Source organism: Salvelinus fontinalis, chromosome 32 (genome assembly GCF_029448725.1).
Source record: "Salvelinus fontinalis isolate EN_2023a chromosome 32, ASM2944872v1, whole genome shotgun sequence".
In the NCBI taxonomy this organism is placed as follows: domain Eukaryota; kingdom Metazoa; phylum Chordata; class Actinopteri; order Salmoniformes; family Salmonidae; genus Salvelinus; species Salvelinus fontinalis.
The window spans coordinates 20,483,036-20,508,265 of NC_074696.1; the positions used below are offsets into that span (position 1 = coordinate 20,483,036).

The following is a 25,230-nucleotide window of genomic DNA, read 5'->3' on the forward strand; positions in this document are numbered from 1 at the left end:
GGCTACCCCTCTGTTTTAATAGGCTACCCCTCTGTTTTAATTGGCTACCCCTCTGTTTTAATAGGCTACCCCTCTGTTTTAATAGGCTACCCCTCTGTTTTAATAGGCTACCCCTCTGTTTTAATAGGCTACCCCTCTGTTTTAATAGGCTACCCCTCTGTTTTAATAGGCTACCCCTCTGTTTTAATAGGCTACCCCTCTGTTTTAATAGGCTACCCCTCTGTTTTAATAGGCTACCCCTCTGTTTTAATAGGCTACCCCTCTGTTTTAATAGGCTACCCCTCTGTTTTAATAGGCTACCCCTCTGTTTTAATAGGCTACCCCTCTGTTTTAATAGGCTACCCCTCTGTTTTAATTGGCTACCCCTCTGTTTTAATAGGCTACCCCTCTGTTTTAATAGGCTACCCCTCTGTTTTAATAGGCTACCCCTCTGTTTTAATAGGCTACCCCTCTGTTTTAATAGGCTACCCCTCTGTTTTAATAGTCTACCCCTCTGTTTTAATAGGCTACCCCTCTGTTTTAATAGGCTACCCCTCTGTTTTAATAGGCTACCCCTCTGTTTTAATAGGCTACCCTTCATATCCAGTCTATTCATTAGAATCAACATAACTTCCGAAGTCAAGCTCATAATGTCCCCTACTTCAACGGCTTCACATCACCTAAAGTATAATATATATCCAAAAATAGGGATACATTGAAGATGATTGCTTATATGGAGGTGGGTCGAGAATAATTTGAACAACAAACACACATGAGAAAAGTTGATAAGCAACCGGTCACATCCAACGCGTTTCCATGGAGAGTTATTACATCCAGGATATAAAAACAAACCATGCATATAACGGCAGAAAATAATAAACACATTTATGCGTGATTGTCACATTTAATACACTTACGCTACCGGAGTGCAGTGGTGAATTCCTTATTACACCATATGTTAATGCAGCTGCCTCTGTTTATGGGCTATGGGTTTACGTGCTCGCGCGTGCGTGCGTGATTCATCTTAATTTGAATTTGGAAAAATATCAAAAGAAATTATTCAACAATTATCCTTTCTTTTTTGGCAGATGGGCTATATATCCATCATATCATGCAATGTGTCTGGAAAAATACAAATATTTTGTACAAACTAAACCAACTCTGTAAGAGTGGAGACAAGTACTGTAGGTCTAATTCTGTTTCCACATTCAAGTTCTCATAAACAAAGAAACACTGGGAGATAAGGTTGCATTCCACATGCTCACAGTTACATTTGGTTTACATAGGCTACCTATTAGTACCACAGTTACATTTGGTTTACATAGGCTACCTATTAGTACTCTATAAACGTGTAGCTTAATAACGCCCAGAGAAACTCCGTGGCCGGTAGGTCCATGGGAGAGGGAGGTACGGAGCGCGTGCGCATGCTTGTCCGCGCGTGTTTGTTGCAACCAATAGCCAACTGAAGAAGAGATAGTTGTTTCACAGACAGACTAATGACACTCGCGGTGTATTGTTCGCTTCACCCGTTTCTACTGGATCCCTGTAGCCTACCAGCTGGTCTGTATCGTCATCCCGGGAACAGTGTCTGTCACTGTGGATGCTTTGACTGAGATTTCGGGTAGACCACCTATAGGCCTATAGACTCGTTTCATATTGTTGAAGAGGTCCGAAAAACGCAGCCAGCAAGAGACGACGGGGCATGTTGCTACACAGCTAATATTGACACAATAGACCGATAAATAGTGTGAAGGCGAAAGTGAGATGTTGTTCACTCACTGACACAGAAAACAACACAAGGAACTGTACTATTTTACTAACGGTATCTCGGAGTCTCAAGAGACAAGAAACCAGCAGCGGATGTCAGGTTTGTCTGATTTAGCCTACTTCGATTTAAAAAAAGAGAACGTTTTTTTTTGGATGTACCGGTACCTGAGATAAATATGACTGAGATTGTGGAGGTTTTGTTGTTGTTGTTGTTGAAATTCACAATTAGTCAATCTACAATAATGGACAACGCGCAATAATGAGGACTGACAACGTTTGCCTCAAACTTTCTCCACAATGAGTGTGACAGGGCTATTTGTAGAGCGCTTTTGTCAGGTCGGCTTCTGTTGTCTTGATATGCCACTGTCAAAGTCCGATGTCTATAGAGACAGATCGACATTTACTGGGCTGGGGGGTGGTCCAAAAAAGGGTTGTCAAAATACCTTTTTGTTGCTTTGAGGAGGATTGTGTGATTTTTGTATTATTGGTCACAGTGCATTTTTCCCTGGTTTACATTCCCCATTTTTCAGGTTATATTATTTAATTCCTTCCATATAGCCACTTCCTCATCTGCTCATCTGCATGTTTTGGTACTTCTCTTATGCACTATGCTTTTCTGCCCACTTACTATATAGTCAACTCTATCCTGCCCTCTATCCATATTGACAATAGTGGTAGGTGGATCGTTTGTCCAGATCTGCAATAGGTTAACTAGCAATCATACCACACATAATATCATAAAAATCTGCACCAATTTTCAATATAAATCCACATGAACATAGAGGAATAGCTGATGCGTCATTGCGCATGAAAGAACTGTCAAGACACGCAGCTCTTATACAAATGACATTTACTGTATAAACGATTCTCCTCTTCACATTTCTCAAAATAGTAAAGAATTAAATAGTGATTCACAGACAGCTGATGTGTTGTGCACTGAAGTCCAAAAGTGAAGAGAAAAGGTGAGAGGAGGTGAGCGTGTAGATAGTTGCGAGAAGGAATTATACAGTATATACAACGAGCTAGTGATCATGCTGTTTTTATGTGGCTGCTATGAAAATTAACTGTTTACATGTGAATAGGGGTGTATTCATTCTGTCGATTCTGTTGAAAAACGTTTCTTAAACGGAAGCAAATGGAACAAAACGGGGATAAACATACCTGAATTTGTCCAATAGAAACTCTAATTTGCAACTGTTGGACTAATGATTACACCCTAGATCAGCTAGATGCAGGCAACAGTGTGCAACGCAGTATTGAATGTGTCTGTCACCTTGATTACTCAAAATTCTCCAGACCTGTGCACCTAAAATTTCATTCATAGTCTAGGTTGTAGCAACCTCATGATTGGTACAGAGAAAATTTGAGTATGATGTAGTAACCTAAACCTATCGATGTTACATTGAACTGGGTGAATGACATTAAACCAATATGCTGTAATAGGAATAATAATAAGGCCCACATCATAAAAGGCACCGACCTCCACTGCATCCCAGTTAAATGTTGACTGAAATGTAGGCCCACCTGACAGAATGATATGATGATGATTTGTATCAATCAGGTGCAATTTTTTATAAATTGTATTTTAAAAAATGGCATACTCTGTCATGTACAGCTAGCCTAACACAAATGTACTGTGACTAAAACCTGGCTGGGACATTTCAATGGTGCTCTACAACACCTGCCACTGATATAGTGGATTAGGGGGGGTACCCTGATGGGGACTCAAACCTTGGTCCCTGTGACTGTCATTCCAAAACTATTATACTGTCACTATCCTCGCTATATGAGCCTTGATACAATTCCTACCAAGTGGGCACGATGCATGGGGTGTTTGCCTTTCACGCCAGTGACCCGGTTTCACTTCCTTGTCCTTCCATTTGAATCAGTTGTGGGTCTACTCTCGACAGATTATAAGGTCTAGAAAGGCACAGTACAGGACAGTCTGGCTGTATGTTACTTATGATACTGATGCACTGTCTGTTGATCATTGTCATTCTCCCAAGTTGTCGTCCTATGTGCCCAGCAGGCTCAGTTATTCAGAAAAGCTTAATGCACGTTCTGCCTCCTTTCCAGTCCAAGCGGCTATTCCTCGACCTCAAACTTAATGCTTCAATATAGCCTAAATATTTGTCATTTAACTTTTAAAACATATAACCAGTCACAACTAGTCACAATGTTTTAATCTGATTCATTCAAAAGTCTTTTGTAGGCTACCTGTAGGCTACCTGTAGGTTACCTGTAGGCTACCTGCGCACATTCATCCACTCCACTCTAATATCATATCATCCAAACTGCACTTTCCATTCCATTAATGGAAAGAGACATCTGTTACAAAACACCAACAAGTTTATTAGAATTCAGAGATTGCCAAGCCTTCCATACTGAGTACAGTAGGGAGGGATGGATTTTCTGTTTCTCCAGATTGACATACACTATTTGATTGTGGGTTTGAAAACGCAAACAATGATAAAGCCCTCAAAGCCGGTAATCGGTATGCTGCGTTGCTAATTGGTTGTATGTGATGCATTGGCACAGGAACCCGTTGGTGGAAAATTTGTTGCATATATTTTATATAAATATAGCATCAAAATGTTGATCATCTGATTTCCCCCTAGCTGATTATTGTTGTGCAGGTGGCTCTGATCATAGTGTAATGAGACAGGCAGGGAGAGTGAGCTCGTCCGTGGTGGTCGACGGAGCCTCAATGTTCTGGCCCGTAGCCCTGCGTGGCACCGACTGTGCCACTAAACCATGCAGAAGTGGTCAAGTCGATATCAACGTTTAGAAACACAGGGTTGCTACAGTTATTGTTAGTTGTGGTGGTAATCATTATTTTCAAGTTCATTTTATGAGGGGGGAGGGTGGGCACATTTTGTTTTTCAGTCAAAGGAATGGTCATGTGAAAATATTCTTAACGTTGGGAAGGGGGAGCTTTTTTACTGAGGGGGGGGGCAGTACATTTTTCAACGGTCACTAAGGTTCTCAAATGAACTCAAGGACTTGTCAGTCATTCAGTTTCTCCCTCTCTCTCTCTGTCTCAGGTGTTTCTGAGCTACAGTGTTAGTGTGATGGACCACCAACAGTGTGATGGAGGCCATGTGTCAGAGAGCTGTGACTCACCCGGTAACGGGGACTCCTGGCTACCACCTGCCAAACTGTCCCGCCTGGAGATGAATGGTGGCATGGGCCCCTCAGGGCCATACCAGGGCAGGACAAGACAGGGGAGCCCAGGGACCAGAGCCCCCACCCCGGCCCCCATACCCACGATACCCGCACCACAACCTAAGAACTGGCCTAAGAGAGGTAAGACTGAAAAGAAGAGAGGAGGAGAGGAGAAAGAGGGAATGAGAAAGGGAGGAATGGGTGAATAGAGGAGAGAGAAGGTGCATTCATTGCAAGAGTGGACAACTGATACCTTTTCATTTCCCAAACCCTCTGCTTCTATCTGAATGCTGTGATGTGATTGGCTGTGCTGTGTGTCCGTCGTTCCAGGGAGCCTGCTGCCTGTGCTGTGTGTGGTGGAGCACAGAGAGAACCCAGTCTCGGCAGTGGAGGCTGAGAGGCGAGAGGAGCATGCAGAGTTTGTACTGGTCAGGAGAGACCTGCTGTTTAACCAGCTGATAGAGATGGCTCTACTGGCCCTGGGCTACTCTCACAGCTCAGCAGCACAGGCAAAAGGTACACTACACATACATATGCTTTGACACACACGCACACACACACACACGCTCTTCCTCCAGTGTCATTGTTTGTAACAATGTCTGTCTGTCTGTCTGTCTGTCTGTCTGTCTGTCTGTCTGTCTTTCTGTCTGTCTGTCTGTCTACAGGTTTGATCCAGGTGGGTAGGTGGAACCCTGTCCCTCTGTCCTGTGTGACTGATGCTCCTGATGCCACAGTGGCTGACATGCTGCAGGACCTCTATCATGTCACCACCCTCAAGATCCAGCTCACCAGGTACCCAGAATCTCTTGAGGACAGACATACAAAACATAAATTGTATCTTAACGTCTGTCAACAGACTTTAGGATGCGACAACTAATGAGCAACTTCCCTGGTTATCAGGATGACGTTCTGGATCTTTAGAATGTCATAAGGGAAGGGGAAATTTGGCCCATAGACATGCATGAGACATGTGGAGAGAAGGACATTTGGCCCATAGAAATGCATGAGACATGTGGAGAGAAGGACATTTGGCCCATAGACATGCATGAGACATGTGGAGAGAAGGACATTTGGCCCATAGACATGCATGAGACATGTGGAGAGAAGGACATTTGGCCCATAGACATGCATGAGACATGTGGAGAGAAGGACATTTGGCCCATAGACATGCATGAGGCATGTGGAGAGAAGGACATTTGGCCCATAGACATGCATGAGGCATGTGGAGAGAAGAACATTTGGCCCATAGACATGCATGAGGCATGTGGAGAGAAGTGGGGGGAGTGACCAAAGAGGTTCTGGCACTTGGACTAGTTTCATATGTGTTGTGTGAAGTAATTAACTAATAACTACCACCAGGAGACATAGGCACATACACACACACACGTGCACACACACACAGGCACACACACACACGTGCACACACACACAGGCACACACACACACACGTGCACACAGGCACACGTGCACACACACACACGTGCACACACACACAAGCACAGGCACACACACACAGGCACACACACACGTGCACACACACACAGACACACACGTTCACACACACACAGGCACAAAAGGTGGTGCAGTGACTTCAGAAAATATTCATACGCATTGATTTATTCCACATTTTATTGTGTTACAGCCTAAATTCGAAATGGATTCAAAAAAATAATAATTCTCACCCATCTACACACAATACCCCATAATGACAAAGTGAAAACATGTTTTTTTTATGTTTTCAAATTTATTGAAAATAAATACAGAAATATCTAATTTACACAAGTATTCACACCCCTGAATCAATACTTTGTAGAAACACCTTTGGCAGTGATTACAGCTGTGAGTCTTTCTGGGTAAGTCTCTTAAGAGTCTTCCATACCTGGATTGTGTAACATTTGCCCATTAATCTTTTTTTTTAAATTCAAACTCTAGCAAAATTGGTGTTGATCATTGCTAGACAACCATTTCCAGGTCTTGACTTAGATTTTCAAGGACCATTCATTGTCTTCTTGGTAAGCAACTGCAGTGTAGATTTGGCCTTGTGTTTTAGGTTATTAACCTGCTGAAATGTGAATTAATCTCCCAGTGTCTGGGGAAAAGCAGACTGAACCAGGTTTTCCTCTAGAATTTTGTCTGTGCTTAGCTCCTTAACAATTACAAGCATACACATAACATGATGCAGCCACCACTATGCTTGAGAATATGGAGAGTGGTATTCAGTTATGTGTTGTATTGGATTTGTCCAAAACATAACACTTTGTATTCAACCAAAAAGTGAATTGCTTTGCCACTTTTCTTGCAGTATTACTATAGTGCCTTGTTGCAAACAGGATACATGTTTTGGAATATTTCTTTATTCTGTACAGGCTTCCTTCATTTCACTCTCTCATTTAGGTTAGTATTGTGGAGTAACTGCAATGTTGTTGATCCGTCCTCAGTTTTCTCCTATCACAGCGATTCAACTCTGTAACTGTTTTAAAGTCACCATTGGCTTCATTGTAAAATCCATGAGCTGTTTCCTTCCTCGTTGGAGTTAGGAAGGACGTCTGTATCTTTGTAGTGACTGGGTGTATTGATTCATCATCCAAAGTGTCATTAATAACTTCACCATGCTCACAGGGATATTTAATGTCTGCTTTTGTTTGTATTTTTACTCATCTACCAATAGGTGCCCTTCTTTGCAAGGCATCGGAAAACCTCCCTGGTCTTTGTGGTTGAATCTGTGATTGAAATTCACTGCTTGACTGAGGGACCTTACAGATAATTGTATGTGTGGGGTACAGAGATGAGGTAGTCATTGAAAAATCATGTTAAACACTATAATTGCAAATTAGTAAATGCAACTTAATATGTGACTTGTTAAGCAAATGTTTACTCTTGAACTTATTTAGGCTTGTCATAACAAAGGGGTTGAATACTTATTGACTCAAGACATTTCAGCTTTAAATTTGTAATAAATTAGGAGAAGTTTAAAAAAACATAATTCCCCTTTGATATTGTGCAGGCCAGTGACAAAAATATCAATTTTATCAATTTTAAATTCAGGCTGTAACACAACAAAATGTGGGAAAATTCAAGGGGTGTGAATGCTTTCTGAAGGCACTGTATCTCAAACCCATAGGAGAACCCTTTGAAGAGCCCTTTTTGGTTCCAGGTAGAACCCTTTTTGAGTTCCATGCAGAACCCTTAACACAGAGAGTTCTACATGGAAATCCAAATAGTTCTCCTACGGGGACAGCTGAAGGACCCTTTTGGGACCCTTTTTCCTAAAGTGTATACAGGAACACACACAGAAACACACAGTCAGCCAAAGTCTAGATATGCCATTCCACAAGAGGGGGAACAATTTCAGACAGCATATTTATGAATTTTTCACTCTACTTCTTTCCTCCCTCTCTTCTTCTATCTCTCCATTTGTCTCTCTCTCCCGTATCCCTCTCCAATTATCCCTCTATCTTCCCCCCTATCGCCCCCATCTAACTCTCACTCACCCCTCTCTCTATCCCTCTCTCACCCTCTCTCTCTTTCTTTCTCGACCCCCTCTCGCTCTAGTTGTCCCAGGTTGGAGGAACTCCCTCCAGAACAGTGGAGTCACTCTACAGTGAGAAACGCCCTGAAGGAGCTACTGAGAGACATGAACCAGAGCTCACTGGCCAAAGAGTGCCCTCTGTCCCAGGTACACAAACACAGGCATAAACATGTGCACGCACGCACACGCATGTGTACAGAGGTACGAACACGTACACACAGGCATAAACACGTGCATAAACACACAAACACGCACACCCGTGCACAAACACCTGCACACACACAGAAGCACGAACATGTACTGTATGCCCATACACACAAACACACCTGTTTGTGACCCCACTCTCCGAGGGTGTCTCAGGGGGAATAGGATATGCAAAATACATTTCATTTCACCACGCACACTTGTACATGTGAGAACCAGGACAAAAATAAGCACCTTCTTTTTGACCTTTTTTACGTTTGACATGCACACGCACTTCCACACACGCAACTCTCACACACACAACTCTCACACACACAACTCTCACACACACAACTCTCACACACGCAACTCTCACACACGCAACTCTCACACACACAACTCTCACACACACAACTCTCACACACTCAACTCTCACACACACAACTCTCACACACGCAACTCTCACACACGGAACTCTCACACACACAACTCTCACACACACAACTCTCACACGCAACTCTCACACACGCAACTCTCACACACACAACTCTCACACACGCAACTCTCACACACGCAACTCTCACACACGCAACTCTCACACACGCAACTCTCACACACGCAACTCTCACACACGCAACTCTCACACACGCAACTCTCACACACGCAACTCTCACACACACAACTCTCACACACAACTCTCACACACGCAACTCTCACACACACACACCTATTGAGATGGTTAGTTCTGCTGGTGTATACTGTACCATTGTACCCCTCTGCTACCATCTGACTCTTCCGAGTCAATCTCTCTCTTTCTCTGTGTGTGTGTGTATCTCACAATGTTGCAAGCCCAGGCATTAGCTCAGTGGGCTAAACCAGTATTGTAACACACAGGCAGTGGACCCCTCTCTCCCTCTCCCTCTCTCTCTCTCTCTCTCTCTCTCTCTCTCTCTCTCTCTCTCTCTCTCTCTCTCTCTCTCTCTCTCTCTCTCTCTCACCTTCTCCCTCTCCCTCGCTCCCTCTCCCTCTCTCTCTCTCTCTCTCTCACCTTCTCCCTCTCTCTCTTGCTCTCTCCCTCCCTCCTCTCTCCTCTTGCTATCTTGCTCTCTCCCTCCCTCTATTTCTCTCTCTCACCCTCTTTCTCTCCCTCCCTCCCTCCCTCTCTCTCTCTTTTTCTCGCCCTTTCCCTCTCTCTCCTTCTCTCTCTCCCTCTCTCTCTCTCTGGAGCAGATTAGAATACCAATGAAAATAGAAGGTGTAATCAGATGTGTAGATGGCACAGGATTGTCTTGGGAGAAAATCCTGTGTGTGATCTGTTATTTCCTTTGGCTTCAGTTTCTTAAACAACAGATTGCACTTAGTTGAGGCGACACAAGCACACACAATACACACACACACACACACACACACACACACACACACACACACACACACACACACACACACACACACACACACACACACACACACACACACACACACACACACACACACACACACACACACACACAGACTCATCTGTCTTTATTACAGAGTTTACCTGGGGGTATGTTTTAATAACACAGATCGGAGTTCATTATGATCACACATTCTGTGTTCAGCTGAGATTCACAAAGATAAAAATGGAGACGGGTAAAATGAGACGCAGAACGATGATTTAAAATGAGAATCGTTACTTCTTTGTCTCTTTAATAGTATTGTATATTTAATTGTTTATATTCTGACTTCTAATGGAAGTATTACACAGTTCCTCAGCTCTGTTACCAAGAGGAAAATAGAGTGTCTCTCAGGCTAGCGTATATAACATGTTCTTGTATTATTACTTGATTATGTATTGATCTGATGATTGTGGATCAGTATTCCTAATGCTTTTCCCTGACACTGTTTTCACTGACTCCATATTGTTGTATTTTGGCCCCGTCTCTCAGAGTATGATCTCCTCCATTGTAAACAGCACCTACTACGCAAACGTGTCGGCCACCAAGTGCCATGAGTTTGGCCGCTGGTACAAGCACTTCAGGAAGACCAAAGGCATCGTGGGTAAGACTACAGGTGTCCTTAAAAGGGTAGTTCAATCAAATGTATTTACAAAGCCCTTCTTACATCAGCTGATGTCACAAAGTGCTGTACAGAAACCCAGCCTAAAACCCCAAACAGCAAGCAATGCAGGTGTAGAAGCACGGTGGCTAGGAAAAACTTCCTAGAAAGGCCAAAACCTAGGAAGAAACCTAGAGAGGAACCAGGCTATGTGGCCAGTTCTCTTCTGGCTGTGCCGGGTGGAGATTATAACAGAACATGGCCAAGATGTTCAAATGTTCATAGATGACCAGCAGGGTCAAATAATAATAATCACAGTGGTTGTTGAGGGTGCAACAGGTCAGCACCTCAGGAGTAAATGTCAGTTGGCTTTTCATATCCGATTATTCAGAGTATCTCTACTGCTCCTGCTGTCTCTAGAGAGTTGAATACAGCAGGTCTAGGACTGGTAGCACGTCCGGTGAACAGGTCAGGGTTCCATAGCCGAGAGAGAGAGAGAGAGAGTGATTTCATGAGAGAGAGTGTGTGAGAGAGAGAGAGAGAGAGAGAGAGAGAGAGAGAGAGAGAGAGAGAGAGAGAGAGAGAGAGAGAGAGAGAGAGAGAGAGAGAGAGAGAGAGAGGAGAGAGAGAGAGAGAGAGAGAGAGAGAGAGAGAGAGAGAGAGAGAGAGAGAGAGAGAGAGAGAGAGAGAGAGAGAGAGAGAGAGAGAGAGAGAGAGAGAGAGAGAGAGAGAGAGAGAGAGAGAGAGAGAGAGAGAGAGAGAGAGAGAGAGAGAGAGAGAGAGAGAGAGAGAGAGAGAGAGAGAGAGAGAGAGAGAGAGAGAGAGACATCATACTTAAATTCACACAGGACACTGGATAAGACAGGAGAAATAATCCAGATATAACAGATTGACCCTAGCCCCCCGACACATATACTACTGCAGCATAAATACTGGAGGCTGAGACAGGAGGGGTCAGGAGACACCGTGGCCCCATCCGACGATACCCCCGGACAGAGCCAAACAGGCAGGATATAACCCCACCCATTTGCCAAAGCACAGCCCCCACACCACTAGAGGGATACCTTCAACCACCAACTTACCATCCTGAGACAAGGCAGAGTATAGCCCACGGCACAACCCAAGGGGGGCGCCAACCCAGACAGGAAGATCACGTCAGTGACTCAACCCACTAAAATGACGCACCCCTCCTAGGGATGGCATGGAAGAGCATCAGTAAGCCAGTGACTCAGCCCCTGTAATAGGGTTAGAGGTAGAGAATCCCAGTGGAGAGAGGGGAACCGGCCAGCCAGAGACAGCAAGGGCGGTTCGTTGCTCCAGTGCCTTTCCGTTCACCTTCACACTCCTGGGCCAGACTACACACAACCATATGACCCACTGAAGAGATAAGTCTTCAGTAAAGACTTAAAGGTTGAGACCGAGTCTGCATCTCTCACATGCGTAGGCAGACCATTCCATAAAAATGGAGCTCTATAGCCCTGCCCTGCCTCCAGCTGTTTGCTTAGGAATTCTAGGGACAGTAAGGAGGCCTGCGTCTTGTGACCGTAGTGTACATGTAGGTATGTACGGCAGGACCAAATCGGAAAGATAGGTAGGAGCAATCCCATGTAATGCTTTGTAGGTTAGCAGTAAAACCTTGAAATCAGCCCTTGCCTTAACAGGAAGCCAGTGTAGAGAGGCTAGCACTGGAGTAATATGGTCAAATGTTTTGGTTCTAGTCAAGATTCTAGCAGCCGTGTTTAGCACTAACTGAAGTTTATTTAGTGCTTTATCTGGGTAACTGGAAAGTAGAGCATTGCAGTAGTCTAACCTAGAAGTGACAAAAGCATAGATTAATTTTTCTGCATCATTTTTGGACAGAAAGTTGTCCTTGAAACAGTCTTGATATGTTCGTCAAAAGAGAGATCAGGGTCCAGAGTAACGCCGAGGTCCTTCACAGTTTTATTTGAGACGACTTTACAACCATCAAGATTAATTGTCAGATTCAACAGAAGATCGCTTTGTTTCTTGGGACCTAGAACAAGCATCTCTATTTTGTCCGGGTTTAAAAGTAGAACATTTGCAGCCATCCACTTCCTTACGTCTGAAACACAGGCTTCCAGGGAGGGCAATTTTGGGGCTTCACCATGTTTCATCGAAATGTACAGCTGTGTGTCATCCACATAGCAGTGAAAGTTAACATTATGTTTCCGAATGACATCACCAAGAGGTAAAATATATAGTGAAAACAATAGTGGTCCTAAAACGGAACCTTGAGGAACACCGACATTTACAGTTGATTTGTCAGAGGACAAACCATCCACAGAGACAAACTGATATCTTTCTGACAGAAAATATCTAAAACAGGCCAGAACTTGTCCGTGTAGACCAATTTGGGTTTCCAATCTCTCCAAAAGAATGTGGTGATCGATGGTATCAAAAGTAGCACTAAGGTCTAGGAGCATGAGGACAGATGCAGAACCTCGGTCTGACAACATTAAAAGGTCATTTACCACCTTCACAAGTGCAGTCTCATTGCTATGATGGGGTCTAAAACCAGACTGAAGCGTTTCGTATACATTGTTTGTCATCAGGAGGGCAGTGAGTTGCTGCTCAACAGCTTTTTCCAAAAATGTTGAGAGGAATGGAAGATTCGATATAGTCCGATAGTTTTTTATATTTTCTGGGTCAAGGTTTGGCTTTTTCAAGAGAGGCTTTATTACTGCCACTAGTGAGTTAGATACACATCTGGTGGATAGAGAGCCGTTTATTATGTTCAACATAGGAGGGCCAAGCACAGGAAGCAGCTCTTTCAGTAGTTTAGTTGGAATAGGGTCCAGTATGCAGCTTGACGGTTTAGAGGCCATGATTATTTTCATCAATGTGTCAAGATATTTAATACAAAAAAATCTTGAGTGTCTCCCTTGATCCTAGGTCTTGGCAGAGTTGGGCAGACTCAGGACAACTGAGCGTTGGAGGAATACGCAGATTTAAAGAGGAGTCCGTAATTTGCTTTCTAATGATCATGATCTTTTCCTCAAAGAAGTTGATGAATTTATCACTGCTGAAGTGAAAGCCATCCTCACTTGGGGAATGCTGCTTTTTCATTAGCTTTGCGACAATATCAAAAATACATTTTGGATTGTTCTTATTTTCCTCAATTAAGTAGGAAAAATAGGATGATCGAGCAGCAGTGAGGGCTCTTCAATACTGCACGGTACTGTCTTTCCAAGCTAGTTGGAAGACTTCCAGTTTGGTGTAGTGCCATTTCTGGAAGCTTGCTTCAGAGCTCGGGTATTTTCTGTAAACCAGGGAGCTAGTTTCTTATGACAAATGTTTTTTGTTTTTAGGGGTGCAACTGCATCTAGAGTATTGTGCAAGGTTAAGTTGAGTTCCGCAGTTAGGTACTCTGACGATATAGTTAACATATATTCATCATCAATGCTAATGTTAGCAAATAATAGTTGTGGCTTTTTATACTAACTCCCCTCTCTTCCTCCATCCCTCTCTTCCTCCATCCCTCTCTTCCTCACTTCAGAGATTGATAGCTTCTCTGACCAATCCCAACCGGGCTCCACCCATCTGACCTTTACCCATCAACCAATCCCAGGCAACACAGCCAAACAGGCCGACTCCTCGCCCCTCGTCTTCCCTCACGGGGGAGCCGCCCACATTTCTGGTCGTGGCTGCCTGGCCCCAAGTCTCCGCCCCCCAGTGCTGGTGACCGCCCCCCTCAGCCCCCAGCTAGTCAACCCCCAACAGATAGTCATGGCCCAGTTCCTCAACCAGCAGTATGCAGTCACCCGAATGTTATCCCAGCAGAGCCTGTCTGTATCTGTCTCTACCTCCCCCCAGCAGTTCCTCAACCACCCCTCTGTGGGGAGGCCTCCCACCTCCCTGGCCCTAGCCAAGGCCCTCGACCCCCAGCCCCAGGCTGGACCACCAGGACCCGGGTCTGGGTCCCAGAGCCAGGTGTGTGGACCATCAGACATCTACTATGAGATCTACCAGTGGGTGAGAGAGGAGCTGAAGAGAGCAGGCATCTCCCAGGCTGTGTTCGCCCGCGTGGCCTTCAACAGGACCCAGGTATGGGACAGACAGGGACAGGGGGAACTGGATGTATGGGACTGTGCTGTAAACTAGGGGTTGGGGATTTATGAGGGGTGGGAGAGGAGGGGTTGATCTCATGATGTGTGTGCATGTGTGCGTGGTGATTAGCTCTTGGCATGGCCTTTTGCCGCATGTCTATGACTGTGTATGTGTGTCCCAGCTCTTCTCTGCAGTAGGAACTCGTGACAGCAGTGGAGCAGCTGCTGGGCCAGCTAATCACACTCCCTTAGAGAGTCTGTACCTCTCTAATCACACTCCCTCAGAGAGTCTCTACCTCTCTAATCACACTCCCTCAGAGAGTCTGTACCCCTACCTCTCTAATCACACTCCCTCAGAGAGTCTCTACCTCTCTAATCACACTCCCTCAGAGAGTCTTTACCTCTCTAATCACACTCCCTCAGAGTCTATACCGCTCTAATCACACTCCCTCAGAGTATATACCGCTCTAATCACACTCTCCCAGAGAGTCTATACCTCTCTAATCACACTCCCCCAGAGAGTCTATACCTCTCTAATCACACTCCCTCAGAGAGTCTCTACCTCTCTAATCACACTCCCTCAGAGAGTCTATACCTCTCTAATCACACTCCCTCAGAGAGTCTATACCTCTCTAATCACACTCCCCAAGAGAGTCTATACCCCTCTAATCACACTCCCTCAGAGAGTCTATACCTCTCTAATCACACTCCCTCAGAGGGTCTGTACCCCTACCTCTCTAATCACACTCCCTCAGAGAGTCTCTGCCTCTCTAATCACACTCCCCCAGAGAGTCTCTACCTCTCCCATTTTCCATCCCTCGATTCTCTCCATTACTCTCTCTCTCAATCTCTCTATCACTCTCTCTGTTCATTTCTCTATATATCTTCCTCTCGTTTTATATTTCCTACTCTATTTCTCTCTGTATCCATGTTGTGTCTTCATGTGACTGGTCGATCCCTTGATTTTCATCTCTCCCCATTTGATACCTCTCTCTCCATTCTGTCTGCCTCCCTCCCCCTCTCTCCTCCTGCTGTCCTGTGCTCCTGCAGTTAGAAGGCTTCTAGAGAGACGTAGCCCACTGTTATTATCACCATCATTATCACCAGCATCATCATGGGTGTTATTAGAATTACCAAAGGCTGTCATTATAGCCACCTGCCCATCCGTCGCCATGACAATGGGGCTCAGCAGCCAGGTAAAATAGGGTGTGGTGTGGAAGGAATGTTTCACCTGGGCATGGTGCCAAGGGTAGAGTGAGTGGGGCTTGGAGTGTGAAGACCCAATTGGAGTGTAAAGGTCTTAATGGCTGGTGTGTGTGTGTGTGGGGGGGTCTACATTAGAGGGGTATAGTTGTAACAACTGGAGTGAAGCACACAATTGCTCATTTCTGGGGAGGGAGTGAGGGAGGGATGAGTCCCATCTTAAGGAAGAGAGTCTGACTCCTGTAAGAACAGAAGCAGACAGATAATGATGTAGTAAGGGACTAATCAGTTTAATAGCAGAGCTTTAGAAGGTGGCTATCTACTGTGTTTACTCTAGCACCCTGAACAGAAAAATACTACTGTGTTTACTCTAGCACCATGAACAGAAAAATACTACTGTGTTTACTCTAGCACCCTGAACAGAAAAATACTACTGTGTTTACTCTAGCACCCCGAACAGAAAAATACTACTGTGTTTACTCTAGCACCCTGAACAGAAAAATACTACTGTGTTTACTCTAGCACCCCGAACAGAAAAATACTACTGTGTTTACTCTAGCACCATGAACAGAAAAATACTACTGTGTTTACTCTAGCACCCTGAACAGAAAAATACTACTGTGTTTACTCTAGCACCCTGAACAGAAAAATACTACTGTGTTTACTCTAGCACCCTGAACAGAAAAATACTACTGTGTTTACTCTAGCACCCTGAACAGAAAAATACTACTGTGTTTACTCTAGCACCCTGAACAGAAAAATACTACTGTGTTTACTCTAGCACCCTGAACAGAAAAATACTAACTGTGTTTACTCTAGCACCATGAACAGAAAAATACTACCTGTGAAAACATGTGCTGTCTGGGTGGGTGTGTCTGTTCAGAGAAACTCCTGTTCTAAATGACCCTCAGCCAGGTTTGTTTTAGTACAAAACCTTCTATCAGATTATTTTTTTAATGTTAATTATGTATATTTATCAGAGCTGATCTGAGTCTCTTGGCCTGGTCAACATTACAGGGCTGCTACGCTGGACGCGTAACTTGCCACAAGTAGAGGCTTCCATTCATTTAAATCATGGGTCTTCAACGTTCTCTTCGGGAGGAACCCAGGGCCAGGTTGATAAAGTGATGTATGCTCTGTTACATGTTAGTAGCGGCTAAAAACCTAGTGTTTTGCGATGCCCCGGTGTATCCCCTCTTAGGATGTGTGTACCTGATGGTGTCTATCTCTGTGTGTCAGGGCCTGCTGTCTGAGATCCTGCGTAAAGAGGAGGATCCGAAGAGTGCCTCTCAGTCTCTCCTGGTCAACCTGCGGTCCATGCAGAGTTTCCTCCAGCTACCTGAGAGCGACCGCGACCGTATCTACCAGGAGGAGAGGGAGAGGAGTCTGACCGCGTCAACCACTATCACCCATTCACCCAACAACACTACCCCACCATGCCACACACAGGTCAGACAGACAGAGAAGGGAGTGTGGGTATTGAAGTTCTGTCTCGTTCATGCCACTCAAAGGTATATTCCTTTGATGTTTCAGACCAGAAAGGAAGAGGGGAACTTTGTCAAGGCTGAAGATTGGCACTCCCGGGTTTCCATAGGCATCCCTATAGTAAGGATAACCTCGTTCCTCTCTCTCTCTCTCTAAACCCCCTCTCTTTAACCCCCCTTCTGCTCCACCTACTTTCTCTCTCTCTAACCCCTCTCTCCCCCTCTCTGTCTCCCCCTCCCTCCCGCCTGCAGGCGAGGCTGTCCCCAGTAGCAGTAATTAACAGAGGGGTGAAGAGTGAGGGATGTGTTCTAAACATCAACAGTTCTATCTACGAGGAGATCCAACAGGAGATGAAGAGAGCCAAGGTGTCTCAGGCCATGTTCGCCAAGATGGCCGCCTCCAAGAGTCAGGTACACACACACAAACACACACACACACACACACACACACACACACAGACACACACACACACACACACAGACACACACACACACACACACACACGCACACGCACACGCACACGCACACGCACACACACACACACACACACACACACACACACACACACACACACACACACACACACACACACACAGAGAGAAGAGAGAGTATGGTACTCACTGACTGGAGGGATGTCTATTGAAGTGAAGACAATCTTTAGCTTTACATAGTTCCCCTCCTCCCTCTTGGACTGAGAGGGAAAAGTTTTATATTTCAGACTGTTATTAGAAAATGCTTAACACACACACACACACACACACACACACACACACACACACACACACACACACACACACACACACACACACACACACACACACACACACACACACACACTCCCATAAGTACCTTTATCAGATTTTCTGTGTGTGTGAATGTATTATATACCATCTGTACACAGAGCCACATTGGGCAGTAACTGGCTGTGTAGAAAATGCCAGATTATTTACACACACACACACATACATGCATGCCAACACACATAAACACTGGTGCTTTTATTGTGCTTGTTTTCAAGGCAGAACCATAAGCTTGTTATTGCCTTTTGTTTTGGGGATCATTTCCCTCCTCAGTGGAATGGAGGGATTTCATCTGTTGATGTCTCTTTCTCTCTGTCTCTCTGCCTCTCTTTCTCTCAGCCTCTCTTTCTCTCAGCCTCTGCCTCTCTTTCTCTCTGCCTCTATATCTCTTTGCCTCTCTTTCTCTCTGCCTCTTTCTCTCTACCTTTGCATCTCTTTCTCTCTCTCTCTGCCTCTGCCTCTCTTTCTTTCTGCCTCTCTTTCTCTCTGCCTCTCTTTCGCTCTTTCTCTTTTTCTCTCAACCATAAGCTTGTTATTGCCTTTTGTTTCGGGGATCATTTCCCTCAGTGGAAATGAGGATTTCATCTGTTGAGGTCTCTTTCTCTGCCTCTCTTTCTCTCTGCCTCTTTTTCTCTCTGCATCCTTCTCTCTGCCTCTCTTTCTCTCTGCCTCTCTCCCTGCCTCTATATCTCTTTTTCTCCCTACCTCTATATCTCTCTGCCTCTCTTTCTCTCTGCCTCTCTTTCTCCCTGCTTCTATTTCTCTCTGCCTCTCTTTCTCTCTGCCTCTCTTTCTCTCTTTCTCCCTACCTCTATATCTCTCTGCCTCTTTCTCTCTGCTTCTCTTTCTCTCTGCCTCTGCCTCTCTTTCTCTCTGCCTCTCTTCCTCCTCCCTGCCTTTATCTCTCTGTCTCCCTACCTCTATATCTCTCTGCCTCTTTCTCTCTGCCCCTCTTTCTCTCTGCCTCTGCCTCTCTTTCTCCTTGCCTCTCTTTCTCTCTGCCTCTTTCTCTCTACCTTTGCATCTCTTTCTCTCTCTCAAATTCAAAGTCAAATTCAAGCTGCTTTATTGGCATGAAAAACATTGTGTCAATATTGCCAAAGCAACAATGTATACAATATACATTGTAATACAATTATAAACAATGACAAATAATAATATAGAATGGCAGTAAATAATAATAATACAAAATTAAATATAAAAATAGTAACAATAAAATGCCTCTGCCTCTCTTTCTCTCTGCCTCTCTTTCTCTCTGCCTCTGCCTCTCTTTCTCTCTCCCTCTCTTTTGCTCTGCCTCTTTTTCTCTCAACCATAAGCTTGTTATTGCCTTTTGTTTCGGGGATCATTTCCCTCCTCAGTGGAATGGAGGATTTCATCTGTTGAGGGCTCTTTCTCTCTCTCTCTCTCTCTCTCTCTCTCTCTCTCTCTCTCTCTCTCTCTCTCTCTCTCCAGTATAAAGTACTTCAGTGAGGATCGGGTTGTTCTCCTCTATAAAGGTCATGTTGAGGTCAATGCCATTACACTGACAGGTGGTACTCTAAACAGTAGCCCAGCAGGGGTAATCTCTCTCTCTCTCTCCCTCTGCCTCTTTATCTCTCAAACCCCACCTTCCCTCTCTCTCTCCTCCCCTCTCCCCCTCTCTTTCCCCCCTCTCTCTTTCCCTCTCGCTCTCCCACCTATCTCTCTCTCTCTCCCTCTCTTTCTCTCTGTAATACGATTGTGTCAGCTCACGTTAGTGTAAGGCTGTTTGGCAGGCAGCACCATGTTGGAGCTCTGTGTTGTATCTGCTTACTGCATCTGGATGGCTTTTTGTGCTAGTGCTGGACTACGGCCAGGTGTGTGTGTGTGTGTGTGTGTGTGTGTGTGTGTGTGTGTGTGTGTGTGTGTGTGTGTGTGTGTGTGTGTGTGTGTGTGTGTGTGTGTGTGTGTGTGTGTGTGTGTGTGTGTGTGTGTGTGTGCGCCACTGTAATTGTGTAGAGGTGGAGCGCTTGACATTGTTGCTGCTTTCCCTCTCTGTCTCCTCCTCTCCTCCAGCTCCTAATACAGAGAAGGGTTCTGCTATGAGTTTGAAGTGTACTTGCTTTATATAAAGCATGAATAACTGTTGTTTTCTACTCATGAAAGCACAGAACATCTGATTTACTATATTTACTGAAGATAGTCAACTTTAATTTTAGTATCTTGCTTGACGATGCTGTAGTGGAGCAGGTCGATAGCTTCAAGTTTCTAACATGGTCCAAACACACCAACACAGTTGTGTTGAGGGCACGCCAATTTTCTTCCCCCTTATGAGGCTGAAAAGATTTGGCATGGGTCCTCAGATCCTCAAAAAGTTCTACATCTGCACCATTGAGAGCATCTTGACTGGCTGCATCACCGCCTGGTATGGCAACTGCTTGGCATCCGACCTCAAGGCGCTACAGAGGGTAGCGGGAATATCTGCATTGACTCTTTGTGCACTAACTTTGACTCATCAAATACGCTGCTGCTACTGTTTACTATCTGTAAATGTATCCTTAGTTATATGTACATATCTACCTCAATTACCTCGTACCCCAGCACATCGACTCGGTACATGTACCTCGTGTATATATTGTTTCTCATTGTGTATCTATTATTACTTTTATTATTATGTGTTTTACTTTTCTATTATTTCTCTATTTTCTTTCTCTCTGCATTTTTGGGAGGGGCCCGTAAGTAAGCATTTCACAGTAAGTCTACACCTGCAGTTTACGAAGCACGTGACAAATAACATTTTATTTTATTGAAGGGGTTCTGAAAAGGTTCCTTTTCTATGGTTTCTCTGACTGGGTTCTGATATGTGTTCTGCAGGGCTGGCTGTGTGAGCTTCTGCGCTGGAAGGAGGATCCGTCCCCGGAGAACCGGACCCTGTGGGAGAACCTGTGTATGATCCGGCGCTTCCTGAGTCTGGCCCAGACGGAACGAGATGCCATCTACGAACAGGAGAGCAACGCTCTGCAGCAACACTGTACAGACAGACTGATACAGCTAGTCAACGACAACACACTGGTCAGTCTACTCTGTATAGCCTGTACAGATGTAGGATCTTAATTTGATCACTCTGTTGTTGCTGAGAATTTTCCTGCGCCACAACAAATGGCAATTTGTTTTTTTGATATACATAAATTCCCTGAAAACCTGCACAACACACGGTCATATTAACAGTAATGCACTTTTCATGTAGCCTAATTTTAGCAAGCTAATAGCCTAACCACCGATCAAGCAACATTATTGACTAAACATTAAAATCCAGTTGCTGCAGGATTGTTTTGCTACAACAATGCTGGTCAAATTAAGATCCTACATCTGTACATACACACACTAATACAGTAATAAACAGTCAACACAAACACAAAAACAACTTTGGAGAGACAGACTCACACAGCTAGTCAACGACTACACACTGGTCAGTCTACCCGGTATAGCCTACACACACACACACACGTATACAGATGGAAGCGCACACACAACACAAACACATAATTCTACTCTGTAAATGTACATGCGGTACACATGTGTATGTAGATAATTGAATGTAGAGTTGTGTAGCTGTTTGACGATAGTGTTGATACTTGTAGTTTGGACCTCCTGTAACACAACTTATCGTCAGCTCCCATACGTTTGTTTAGAACTTCACTTCCATCTGTCTCCACCAGCTCCAACGCCACTCCCCGTTGCCACAGCAACACCATCAACGACTCCTGACCCCTCGGTCCCAGCAGCCCTTGCAGCCCCAGGCGGGGCCTCGCCTGCCTCCACGACAACCGTCCACAGCATCACCAGCCGAGACTGAGGGGGGTGGGGGCCAACTGAAAACTTGCTTGGGGGGTAGTAAGGTTGATGGGAGGGTAGAGGACGTTACTGGCCTGGGCAATAGGAGTAGGGCTGAGGGTAGTAATGACAAGGAAGGAGGCGAGGGAGGTTGGTCGGGGGACAGACAGAGTAACGGAGAGGGCAATGGCGGGCGTGAGGGGGGTGAGGGGTTTCGGGTGTCCCAGGAGGCGCAGGGGATCCTGCAGAGCTTCATCCAGGACGTGGGTCTGAACCCAGATGAGGAGGCTGTCCACACCCTGTCAGCCCAGCTGGGCCTGCCAAAACACACCATCCTCAGCTTCTTCCATTGCCACCACCACAGCTACACACACCAGAACCATAGACAGGACTACAGTGAGATCCACCACAACCAACTTCCCAGCCAGAACCACAGGGACCAGGACCTGCTCTTCTGTATTGGAGCAGGCCCAACCCAGCCTGATAGAACTACAGGGGGGAAGGAGGAGGGAGGAGCCGTAGATCCCGCTGGACAGATAGATGGACAGGAGGAGGAGGACATGGAGGGGGAAGAGGAAATAGAGTGGGAGGGGGGGAAAGAGTTGGATGTGAGCACCCAGACTAACGCCGTCGTCACCCTAAAGGAGGAGGAGCAACATGACTCTAACCAATCACAGCCGGAGACAACCCAACCACATGACTCTGATGAATAGCATGGCCCCATCCACTAGTTGTCCTTTCAAACCCAATGACTCAACTAGATATTTCCACAGCGCTACTGCAGAAAATAATATTCCCCTTTTCTGAAGAACTGGAGTAATGATGTGTCATAATAGGTAATTCCCTTATTTGTAATGAAATATTGAAATAAAGGACTGTCTTTGTGAAAAGAAATGAGATTATGTAGTTACACAAGATACTTTAACTGTTGAGGATTTTTCCCATTTTAAACACATTATGCCAACAAATGCCTTGTAGTATGTGTCACTACCCACCTGGTCCTATGGCTAGATCGGCCTCTCTGGATTCTGATGATACTGAAATGTGAATATTGATAAGTTTGTTTTGATTTCTTTCTCTGTCACCAAACTCAACTATGCTTTCTTATATCTTTCTGTCACAACGTCCACTTTTAGGTGTCTCTTTGACTGACGGTAAAATCAATTGTCTTAAGGTATTTTATGGTCAACAATCAACATATTTGAGTGGCTTCTCTCAAATTGTGTATGCAAATGATTTCACTCATGCAATTTAATACTTCAGTTGGTCAACTGTAGAAGAAAAGGCTAATATGCAAATGATGTGTGTGTATAACTGCCTTTGATTTAATCTACCATCTTTGTAAAAATGTATTTATTTTAAAATAGTTAATTCCATCGACTTATGAGTAACTTGATCGAAGTGGTTGTTTTAAACATCTTTAATAATTTATCTGTTCAGAAATGCAATGAATGTGGATGTTAATTAATTTTGTATTTATACCTGTGATTTATGATTTGCTTCGTCACACATTAAACACTTATAAAATGGACCTACTGTTGATTTGGTTGTTTTTTCTGTGGTATCTATGGTTACAAATATTATTTTCAATCTAAGCTGGCTTTTCCCAGACAGACAGACATCTTTTTTCTGACATGTTCACAACTGCTCAGTTATTATTCCCTTGAAAATAAATGTACTACAGTTGAAGTTGGAAGTTTACATACACCTTAGCCAAATACATTTAAACTCAGTTTTAAACAATTCCTGCCATTTAATCGTAGTAAAAATTCCCTGTCTTAGGTCAGTTAGGATCACCACTTGATTTTAAGAATGTGAAATGTCAGAATAATAGTAGAGGGTGGACCCAATAAATTGGGTGAATTTTGGCCCATTCCTCCTGACAGAGATGGTGTAACTGAGTTAGGTTTGTAGGTCTCCTTGCTCGCACATGCTTTTTCAGTTCTGCCCACAAGTTTTTGAGGACAGGGCTTTGTGTTGGCCACTCCAATACCTTGACTTTGTTGTCCTTATGCCATTTTGCCACAACTTTGGAAGTATGTTTGAGGTCATTGTCCATTTGGAAGACCCATTTGCAACCAAGCTTTAACTTTCTGACTGATGTCTTGAGATGTTGCTTCAATATATCCACATTATTTCCCTTCCTCATGATAACATCTATTTTGTGAAGTGCACCAGTCCCTCCTGCAGCAAAGCACCCCACAACATGATGCTGCGAACCCCCGTGCTTCACAGTTGGGATCGTGTTCTTCGGCTTGCAAGCATCCCCCTTTTTCCTCCAAACATAACGATGGTCATTATAGCCAAACAGTTCTATTTTTGCTTCATCAGAACAGGAACTATTTCTCCAAAAAGTACTATATTTGTCCCCATGTGCAGTTGCAAACCGTAGTCTGGCTTTTTTATGGCGGTTTTGGAGCAGTGGCTTCTTCCTTGCTGAGCGGCCTTTCAGGTTATGTCGATATAGGACTCGTTTTAGTGTGGATATAGATACTTTTGTACCTGTTTCCTCCAGCATCTTCACAAGGTCCTTTGCTGTTGTTCTGGGATTGATTTGCACTTTTCACACCAAAGTACGTTCATCTCTAGAAGACAGAACGCGTCTCCTTCCTCAGCGGTATGACGGCTGTGTGGTCCCATGGCGTTTATACTTGAGAAGTATTGTTTATACAGATGAACGTGGTACCTTCAGGTGTTTGGAAATTGCTCCCAAGGATGAACCAGACTTGTGGAGGTCTACAAAAAAAAAATCTGAGGTCTTGGCTGATTTCTTTTAATTTTCCCATGATGTCAAGCAAAGAGGCACTGAGTTTGAAGGTAGGCCTTGAAACATATCCACAGGTACACCTCCAATTGACTCAAATTATGTCAATTAGCCTATCAGAAGAATCTAAAGCCATGACATAATTTTCTGGAGTTTTCCAAGCCTTTTAAACGCACAGTCAACTTAGTGTACGTAAACTTCTGACCCACTGGAATTGTAAACAATAGTTGGAAATATTACTTGTGTCATGCACAAAGTAGATGTCCTAACCGACTTGCCAAAACTATAGTTTATTAACAAGAAATGTGTGGATTGTTTGAAAAACGAGTGTTAATGACCTCAACCTAAGTGTATGTAAACTTCTGACTTCAACTGTAAGTAGTGAATGACATGAACTGAGTTGTTGTTGTTTTGATTTGAAGTCAATCTTGTCATTTCACCATGTAACATGTAACA

General features: G+C 44.4%; 1 protein-coding gene across 1 annotated transcript; it reads left to right on the plus strand.

Annotated features, from left to right (window-relative positions):
* The first annotated feature begins 1,407 nt into the window (after positions 1 to 1,407).
* Positions 1,408 to 23,541, plus strand: LOC129830874 (DNA-binding protein SATB1-like). The gene is made up of 12 exons (XM_055893687.1): positions 1,408 to 1,846; positions 4,791 to 5,052; positions 5,242 to 5,427; positions 5,577 to 5,703; positions 8,464 to 8,587; positions 10,552 to 10,663; positions 14,178 to 14,725; positions 17,170 to 17,379; positions 17,464 to 17,535; positions 17,667 to 17,825; positions 21,051 to 21,248; positions 21,896 to 23,541. The coding sequence occupies exons 2-12, from the start codon at positions 4,818 to 4,820 to the stop codon at positions 22,721 to 22,723; spliced, it is 2,799 nt and encodes a 932-aa protein (XP_055749662.1). The 5' UTR covers positions 1,408 to 1,846; positions 4,791 to 4,817; the 3' UTR covers positions 22,724 to 23,541.
* The last annotated feature ends 1,689 nt before the right edge of the window (positions 23,542 to 25,230 follow it).

What these genes read in the sequence shown, in the direction of transcription:
- LOC129830874 (XM_055893687.1), top strand. Translation starts at nt 4,818, where the DNA reads ATGGACCACCAACAGTGTGATGGAGGCCATGTGTCAGAGAGCTGTGAC. An exon ending in CTCAAGATCCAGCTCACCAG is followed by an intron (nt 5,704 to 8,463) that starts GTACCCAGAATC and finishes CTCTCGCTCTAG; the next exon opens with TTGTCCCAGGTTGGAGGAAC. An exon ending in TGGCCTTCAACAGGACCCAG is followed by an intron (nt 14,726 to 17,169) that starts GTATGGGACAGA and finishes TCTGTGTGTCAG; the next exon opens with GGCCTGCTGTCTGAGATCCT.